We start from the raw sequence: 9,280 nt of genomic DNA, 5'->3' as shown, positions 1-9,280 counted from the left end.
CAAGGTGACATGCTAGGCCTCATAAAACCTTTGTCTAACAACTCCTATAACTGAGTTTGTAACTCCCTCAACTCCAACGGCGCCATTCTATAGGGCACTTTAGAAATAAGTGTTGTGTCAGGGACCAAGTTAATGGAAAATTCTATCTCACGATCTAGAGGAAATCTAGGTAGATCCTTCAGAAGAACATCAACACAATCACTCACTACAGGCAACTCCTCTAACTTCCGTTATGGCAGTTCAATACTCACCACACAAGCTAAGTAACCATGATACCTTTTTCTCAACATTCAGTTAGCCTAAAGGGAAGAAGTAAAACAGATAGAAGACCATTTCTTATCTCCCTAAAAGAAAAACTCAAGTTGTCCCAACATAGCAAAAACTACCCCCATTCTAAAACAATCAATAGAAGCATGATGCTTCGTCAACAAATCCATCTCCAAAATCACATCAAAATCCTTCATCTCTAAAGAAATCAAATCCACTAGAAAAATCCTACCATCCATCTTTATCTGACAAGATCTACAGACATCTCCCAATATTACTATTTCTCCAAATGGATTACACACAATAATACAAACATCAAAGGCTCTTAAAGAATAGACAATCCGTGTAATATCTAGGTGTCAACTGTTAACCATCAAAACGAAATCAAGAACGGTTCAACACAAGTTTAAATAAAACTAACTTAACCAAACACTACTAAGTACTATAGGGACTCGGACCTCGTCTAAATGATGAAATGCAAGGTATGTAACTTGATAAATCTATAGCTCTGATACCACAATTGTCACACCCCAAATCCGGGCATGACCGGCCGTGGCCCACAGGGACTTAGCCCAAGGCACACGTAAGCCTAAACACGAATCCAATCACATTGAACAACTGAACAATAGTCCAATAATAAATAACCAAAACTCAATCCAGACATGTCACAATTATAAACGGCAAAATCAACCGTAATAAAAAACCATCCAAACTTATGGGATATAAACAACCCACATATCAAAAATAATCCTAAATGAACTTCGATAAGAATAAATATAAATATGCACAAACTTGACATAACACTCTAAACTAAAGGAATGCCCTAGAGGTCCATGCAATTGAGTCCCCGCTACGCCATTAGTCCACTCTAAGTCCTTCTAACACCTGGAAGTGATAAAAACTAAGTCAGCTGATAGCTCAGTGAGTAGCAACATGGATAGTAAATACAGTTTTGAAAACAAGGATAAATTTCAAAATAAGATATATATCACAGAAACTACATTGGCATACAGTTTGGTAAATACAATCTGTTTCAAAAGAAGGTTCCACAGTTCAACACTTAAAATACTCATGTCTTGCAAGAACATGATAAACAACATTTTCCACTTAAAACAGATTATAACATGAACACTAATAATTTTCTGGGTACCAATAAAAACAAATAATCTGCCACACATTTCTCAGGCTATAAGCCCCGTTGGATCCAATACCGAACTAAGAGTCATCCTCAGGGTGGCACCTGGGCCTTTTCTCAAAGACGATCCGATTGAAGGTCACCTAGTTGTTTTTAAAGGTCTGTTCCTTACAATCGTTGAGCACTAGAGTCATCACGGCCCAACCCGGATCTGTTCCCTAGTGGCCAGAGTCACCACACACAGTGGAATAATTTCCCTGGACTAAATACACACATGGTCCCAATAATCAATACACATCAGTTTTCGCAAAACATGGTGGTTCATCATTATAAACATGAGACCAAAACAAATAGTTTACAGTATGCCAAGTTCACACGTGTTTCAGAAATAATTTGATTCAATTGATAATATAATAATTTATCAAAACAGTTTAATCATGAAACAACAATTTAATTTTTCCAACAGTTTAGGGTAAGGGAACATTTATAAAAATACGTAGCATGAAACTACTCACCTGGAAACGAAATAATATAATCCTCGAATAGAGTATGAAAGTCCAACTAGTGCCCTCAACCAATATGAAAACTACACGTCACTACTAATTTAAAAATACTAAAGAATACGGACTAAGTAACTCCAAACTGAAGCGCACTAACACGGCTCAACCCAACTCACCGTTACTCTTAAATATTATCTAAGTTCATGTTCTTCAAGGTCTAAAATCACCCAAGACATAGGTTCCGATCGAAACTTAACTAAAAATAACTTTAAGATAAAACAGTGTTTTAAACTAGTTTTCCCAATCTATTCGCTAACTTTGAAAATTACAAAACCCACTCCACGCTATTCGAAAAATTCCAATAACCTGCAGATATGATCTAATATATCCTAAGTTTCAAACCCAATTGGTTTCACTTGATTTGCTTATCAAAATAATTATCTACAATTTATTATATCCAAACAGGTTGTTTTCTGCAGCACTTTAAAGAAATTGACGGTTCTCTTAATATACACGAGCAATCAATGCAAGGCCAAAAACTTACGAAACTAGACTCGTAACCGGTTCTAATGACACTAATTTGATAATTTTTGGATTTATACCCAAAGAGAACAACAATCCCGAATTTACTGTTTCGGACTGGTTTCCTGGACAGATTTGAATACCTCAATTTATATGGATTTCGACTCCCAAAAATTATGAAAAAATTCAGATATGCAATTCAATGTGTAATTGATCTACTGTAAAAATTTCAGATTAAAATTCATCCGTTTGATATGGTTTCTTGATTTTTAAAGTTTGTGACTTTGTACAAAATTTTTGGACTGAAAATTACACCCAATCTTTACACATATATTTAGCTCCTCAAGTTTCTTAATAGGATATCTATATACACAATACATAAACCTACAACCTCTCCATCAATGAACAAAATAATTATAGAATAAGGATGAAGAACAAAAAGAAGAGAAGAAAACCAAGGAGGGCTAACCTTTGATGATCACACACAACACAACACACCCAAAAGTTCTTTGATTGCAACATCTTCTTCTTTTTTTCCTTCTCTCTAACCCTCTCCCGTGGCTGCTGTTTTTGCCCTATGTGGTGAACAAATAATAGAGTAGAGTAGGGTTTGTGTTTATTTTATTTTATACTAGTGGTGGGCACACATAGGTCAAATAGATAGATAAATATACAAAATATATATATAAGTTACATGCAACTCAAATGGTAGGAGTCATATATATTAACCTTGTGGTCTAGAGTTCAAGTCACCCCCTCCTCTCTCTCTCTCTTTTTATTTTTATAATAAACCTTGTCTCTAAATTAAAGACTTTCACCATAAATTTATTTTAGGTTTAAAATTAATTAAAAGATCCTCCAATAATATTTAATTTGCACCTTAGAATTTTTATTTTTATAATAAACCTTGTCTCTAAATTAAAGACTTTCACCATAAATTTATTTTAGGTTTAAAATTAATTAAAAGATCCTCCAATAATATTTAATTTGCACCTTAGAATTCACCACCAAAATATTTGAGATTGTAATATTATTATTTAATTATTTACTTAATTTTTATATTCGGGTTCTCACAGCAATCCACCTAGTTAACACCCACCCACCCACACACACGGAAAAAAAAAAAAAAATTAAATAAATTATATATAAATAGAGGGACCTATACAACCCGATATGTAAGATTAGACAAATTTACACATGAACCTAATAAGCATTCTGACAGCATACCACATCTGGTGCATGACAGGTAGCTTCTATTGCAAATATTGCATCAAAACTGTTTTCAGAAAATGGCATATTCATGAAGTCAGCCTTCACATAGCTGCAGTTGTTGTCCACTCCTACAATGCGATTCAGTTCCTGCAGAGCAACCAAAGCACTCAAAGCATATAAACAAGCAAAAAACTCTTAACTGTTTTAGTGGTTAGGAACAGGAAAGATAGTTGAATTTTAACTAGGAGATTCCACTATAATAGTATGTATTCAAAATCAATGCAGATATGAAGAAATAGTTCCGTTATACACCAACATGAAAATTACTTACTGTTCCTCTTGTTATTTGATACTCATTGTTGTTTATCCCTGTAACGTATGTATCACTACACAAGGTCATCAATATCAGTGCTATAACTTGAAAAAATGCACAAAATTAACAAAAAAAAGTTTGAGTTTCCAATTTTGTGGAGGTCTAATGTGATTCTCAGAAACAGTAAGGGGAAAGAAAAGAGAAGTAAAGAGAGAGAAAAGGGAGATGGTGAACCACAACAAACTGTAGAAAGAAGTAGAAAATTTGGTACAAATCTTGCCTATCTCCTATCATGACCCTGAATTAAATGAAGAAAATAAGAAAGGTAGGTGCTGCAATGCAAAGGTGTAAGATCACACTGACAGCTTTTCCTATCTTTTACCAGGGTGAATGGTGCAATTTGAAGTTGATGTGCACCTTTCTCTGACAAATACAATATATAGGGAAAGGCAACCATGTGCACCCTAAAAAGGGTACATATCGCACGCACCTTATACAAAAAGTATAACTTTTACCACAAAAGTATAACTTTTAGTACAAAAAATGTAACTTTTTGTTCATTACAAAAAATATAACTTTGCCATTCATAACTTAGGGCCACAAACTATGAGGCATGGGTACTTCAAAAAATATGCCATACCCGTACCGGATACTTACCCGAATATGGTACCTCATATAGTACTTCTATATACGTACTGGATACACGAAACACATATCTAAATTTTTTATTCTTAATTTTTGGCGTACTTAGGCGTACCTAGTATATACCCAAAAATTAAAGTAATGAGTTATAACCAAACACCACATACAGTATAACCAAAGAATTCTTGGGTCATAACCAACATCACAATGAGTTATAATTAACACCACTAGGGTTGAGCATAAAAACCGTAAACTAGTCTAGTAAACCGAACAGTTTGGTTTGGTTTTCTTAATGCATAATTTGATTCTGGTTTTTTAAATGGCCAAACCGTACTTCACGATTTTGTTCGTGGTTTTATAGTTACGAATTCAGTTGGAATTGAACCAGACCATTTAGATAATATATATAATTTGTTACCCAATCTAAATATTAAAATATTTTATTAGTATCATATATATATATATATATATTACAACTCTACTATTATAAGTATATTTTTGTATAGTAATAACCAAACACCACAAAGGTCGTAATTAGGGTGCATATGGTACACATTCAAAGGGGTGTGTACCCCAGAATTTCCCAATGTGGCAATGCCACTTTGTTGGGCACAGATTTGTTTTGCATCATTTTTATGGCTAATGCATGAGTTTAAATGTGGGAGGCATTTTTATTTATTTATTTATTTTTCAATACCCTTTTCTAAGAGGATACAGATGGATCAATTTTGTAACAATGTGAGAAGTTCGTTATTATAACAATCAATCAGTAATCCACTTACTGCAAAAGTGCTTCAAATTGAATCAAGGATCTTAAGAGGATAATGAAACTATGTAGGTAAAGCTTAGACGATGTGCAAAGATAAAGTGTTAAAGGACACATATATGACATATGACTACACCATGACACTCCAGATTATAAGAGAAGTCAAGTAGAGAAAAGAAGATATTTCAAGCACAACTACAGCTTGCTAATTCTTGGAGTCCCAATACCATATGAAACTTTCTATAACACATGAAGTAGCTATTTGAAAACCCCCCCCCCCCCCCCCCCCCCCCAAAAAAAAAAAAAAAAAAAAAAAAAATTGCTATTTACCTTATAATTTCAATACTTTTCGTAAGTCCAAAAGATAAGATTGGGCAAATGAAGAAACTTTAGGATTATTGGGTCCTAAGTAATCCAAATTTGCAATCATGTAGCCAAAAAGTAGAATGTGAGGCGACCGGCACCTTAAGAACAGTTTTCAAATTTATACTTACTAAACAAATGTTGGGAGGAAAAAATTTGTTGGAATTGTTGGAAGTGAAATATACAACATTAAAAACATAATTAGAAGTGCCTTGTTCGTATAAAAACAATTCAAACTATTATCTGAGAGACCAAATGCATGATATATATATATATATATAAACAAAAAAAGGAAGAAGAAGAAAAAGAACATAGAAGAAGACAAAATGGCAAAGCAAATTACATAATTAAACCTAAGATTCATCGGTTACCTGAATCTAGAAATTTCTCTTAACGGCCCACCAATGCTACATCCTACATCCAACACCTGCCAATGATGAGATGAAAGTTGAATCACAACTTGTACGAAACAGGAGATTTTGTCATAGTTTGTACAAGTACTTAGTCAAGTTGTGAGAGTAAGTGAACCAAACCTTCTGCCCTTGTTTCAGGCCTAGTTGCAAAGCAAGAAAGTGTTCGTGTCGTTTGATGCTCTCTCGAAGCGACTCTGGTTTCCATCTGCCAATATTAGAATTTTGCTAATTGTTAATAAAACTTCAAGAAAGAGTAATATGCTCTTTTGCATGTACATAGTGAAGAAAAAGAGACCCAAAACAGTTATGCGGAAAGCAAGCTTGCCACTTACCTGGGTGCAAAATGGAAAGACTCACCCCAACCATATTCATAGAAGCTTGTCACTAGATCATAATATTTGTTAACCTAAAATCAAAGAGACAGGTAACATAGATCAACTGCCATAGTGCATTGATTGAATCATTGAAATGTCTCAATGGTTTCCAGTATTAGAAAGGAGACATTGCGAACTTAAAAACTGACACATATAACTTTCTATCTAATTTTAAATTTGAAGCGTAAGAAATCTATCAGTCTAATTAACATTCTGTAATATACAATGAAAGCTGCAACTGCTAAATTTTTAAAATACTTAAGTTGAAGGGAACAATTAACTAAAAGGGGAAAATAAATAAAAATAAAGTTTTTAATAGAGGAAAGAAAAAGGACATAGCAAAAGATGACATTATATCATGAGAAATCTACTTACCATGTCAGAGTAGTTAGCTTTCCTCTTTAACTCATCTCCTCCATGAGGGACATGGTACTTCTCATTCCTAAATTATTGGAAAGAATTTCTCATCAATAACAATTCAAAACCATCAATATAACCTTGGAAATATTTCAAGCATATCAACAACATCCCACCACTATATATGTCAGCCAACATGTTGGTTACATCAAAAGCTTGAGCTATTTGCTAATAGGCCAAACAATGTATATCAAGCTCTCAAACATTCTAGTGTAAAGGTGCACGCACAGAAATGAAATAGAATGCATAGAAACGAAATGTGGTATAACTACAAAATAGACATTGTACGGGGAGCAAATATTCCGGCAAGCCCGTACTCCTTTCTTCCGAGCTCCGTCGATGTCCGATCACCTGCGAGCAAGTAACGGTGAGCTACCCGGCGGTGTGTGGCCGGAAAAACCCTCCGACGATCAAGTTAGCACACACCTTAGGATGGATAGAGAGAAGGGAGAGAGTGTTTAAGTGTAAGAAATTCCTTACAGAGATGTTCGTGTGTCCGTATGGGGGGCGCAGACATGCTTATATACCCACTGAGCCCCATATCCACTCCCTGCCATCTCTTGACACGTGGCTCTGCTATCCCATCTGTCAGCATAAACCATGCCATTCATCACCTAATCTCAACTGCCTGTCATCACAGCTGGAGCTCGGCAGCCGAGCTGCCCTACCTCGGTCATACCATGCTTCATACTTCAAGCGCCTAACCGGATAAACACACGGAGGACCGGGTTAAGCGGCATCCCGGCCGAGCCTAGCCCGGATACTTACTTTGATCGGCCTTCTTGCCGGTCAAACAACTACCTCGGCTGACCACGCCTTTCCGGGCGCCGGTCACTTGGTCTGTCTGGCTTCGACCATCCTCGGACCGAGCAGCCTGGTCCGATCGGTCACTTCCTGGCCGAGCAGTTTCTGTACGGTCCGGGGTGGCACACAGTCCAAACTCTGCCCGGCCCAAGTTCTGGCAGCCCCTTTCCGGGCGGATAGTTGATCAGCTCGGCCCCATGCACCGTTGGGCCCTCAACCTGCTCGGCCGTTACCTCGGCCCAACTCCAGATCATAAATTACCCTCTCAGACATATTTCAAATGCCAAATGAAGCAAAATGTGATGCTTCATTCAAATGCTCCCTCCATAAATCCAGATGAAATATAATGCAGTTAAAAATAAAAATAAATAAATAAATAAATGATAGAGTTCATTTTGTAAAACATAGAGGTGGAACTAACACTTTATAATTTACAGATTCAGCAATATTTTCATTAACTTGATACTTAAATTGAGGAGATTTTTAATTTAGCAATTTTTTGTTTACCAATATGAAACTCGTTTTATTGCTTTCTTGAGTAAAAAAGAAAACACACACACACACAGAGTGAGAGAGAATCACATAAAATTTCACCTTTGAAAACAGGCTTAGCAGCAATTTGTAAACAATGCAAAACCAAGACAATACCCATATCAAGAAGAGTGAGAATGGGTAAAATACACAACATGATTAGAGAGCATAAAGTAGTTTGAGGAAAATAAGATGTACTTTTCAACAGCTGAAAGTACTTCCTTCTTCTCAATCTTTCCACCAACACCAGTTGCCAATGCTCCAGACTTGGACATCTTCCAACTGAATAAAAAACAGGAAATGTAACAAAGAAAAAAAATAATTAAAATCACAAATAGAAGTGAACCCATTTGAACAATTAATTATAAATTGATAAAAAAAACGTAGTAATAATTTGATTTGATTCCCACAATTAGTAAAAAAGAATCCGATTATTTGCAGCAGCAAATGCTGAGTGTTTACAAAGGAGTTGACTTGAGAGAGCTTTACCTTGAGGTTGAGGCGGAAGAGACTTTAATAAGAATGCATTTGGAGAAGCAAAGACATTGCGGAGATTGATAAAGAAAAAAACGGCTAAAGAAGAAGAACTGTGTGTGTCAATTGAAAAAAAAACCATTTTTTAGTTGGTGCCAGAGCAATGTACAGTGGTGACAGAAATATGTACTACTACTTGAAGCTGTTTAATGTGCTCTGGCAGTAGCTATTCTTGCTATGGCAATAGAGCACCTCATAAATAAATGAACGGCAAGTTTGGCAATCCAAAAATAATTCTCTTTTTATCTTTTTTTATCACATTATTTTTTTATTTTTCTGCACATTTTTTTATAAAATGACAAAAAGTACACTTATTTAGATCATTCCAAACAATCTCAAAGTATATGTAGAGGGACACTATGGTACACACTCATAAAGAGTGTGTATCTATGCACTTTATAATTAAAAAATAAAATGATATAATTTTATATTTTTTATGTCATAACCAAATATAATATGAGCTATAATTAAAGAAATCATAAGTCAT

At 35.2% G+C, this 9,280-nt stretch overlaps 1 protein-coding gene and 1 long non-coding RNA gene across 3 annotated transcripts; both read right to left on the bottom strand.

Moving 5' to 3' along the window:
* Positions 1 to 752: 752 nt before the first annotated feature.
* Positions 753 to 3,087, bottom strand: LOC145804458 (uncharacterized). The gene is made up of 3 exons (XR_014346174.1): positions 2,894 to 3,087; positions 1,918 to 1,971; positions 753 to 1,152 (listed from the first exon to the last, which is right to left on the bottom strand). It is a non-coding gene; the product is annotated as an uncharacterized LOC145804458 (long non-coding RNA).
* A 501-nt stretch (positions 3,088 to 3,588) lies between these two features.
* On the bottom strand, positions 3,589 to 9,038 carry LOC114318153 (cycloartenol-C-24-methyltransferase). Of its 2 annotated transcripts, XM_082898360.1 has the most exons (8): positions 8,749 to 9,038; positions 8,458 to 8,541; positions 6,883 to 6,949; positions 6,466 to 6,539; positions 6,254 to 6,338; positions 6,092 to 6,147; positions 3,968 to 4,022; positions 3,589 to 3,783 (listed from the first exon to the last, which is right to left on the bottom strand). In XM_082898360.1, the coding sequence occupies exons 2-8, from the start codon at positions 8,532 to 8,534 to the stop codon at positions 3,628 to 3,630; spliced, it is 570 nt and encodes a 189-aa protein (XP_082754486.1). In that variant the 5' UTR covers positions 8,535 to 8,541; positions 8,749 to 9,038; the 3' UTR covers positions 3,589 to 3,627. The 2 variants fall into 2 exon arrangements, with proteins under 2 accessions (XP_082754486.1, XP_082754487.1); XM_082898361.1 differs by lacking the exon at positions 3,968 to 4,022 and having other exon boundaries at positions 3,651 to 3,783; positions 8,749 to 9,032.
* Between the last annotated feature and the right edge of the window lie 242 nt (positions 9,039 to 9,280).

The sequence above is a fragment of the Camellia sinensis genome, chromosome 12, assembly GCF_055761805.1.
Source record: "Camellia sinensis isolate YWXY chromosome 12, ASM5576180v1, whole genome shotgun sequence".
NCBI lineage: Eukaryota > Viridiplantae > Streptophyta > Magnoliopsida > Ericales > Theaceae > Camellia > Camellia sinensis.
The sequence above is the reverse complement of the archived record's forward strand: the minus strand, read 5'-3'. Positions and strand labels throughout refer to the sequence as shown.

Excerpts from the sequence above, each read along its gene's own strand:
- LOC114318153 (XM_082898360.1), bottom strand. The coding sequence starts at position 8,534 with ATGTCCAAGTCTGGAGCATTGGCAACTGGTGTTGGTGGAAAGATTGAG. Across the intron at positions 6,950-8,457 it reads GTACTTTCAGCTGTTGAAAA|GAATGAGAAGTACCATGTCC; the intron begins GTACATCTTATT and ends CCAATAATTTAG. Across the intron at positions 6,148-6,253 it reads GCCTGAAACAAGGGCAGAAG|GTGTTGGATGTAGGATGTAG; the intron begins GTTTGGTTCACT and ends CATCATTGGCAG.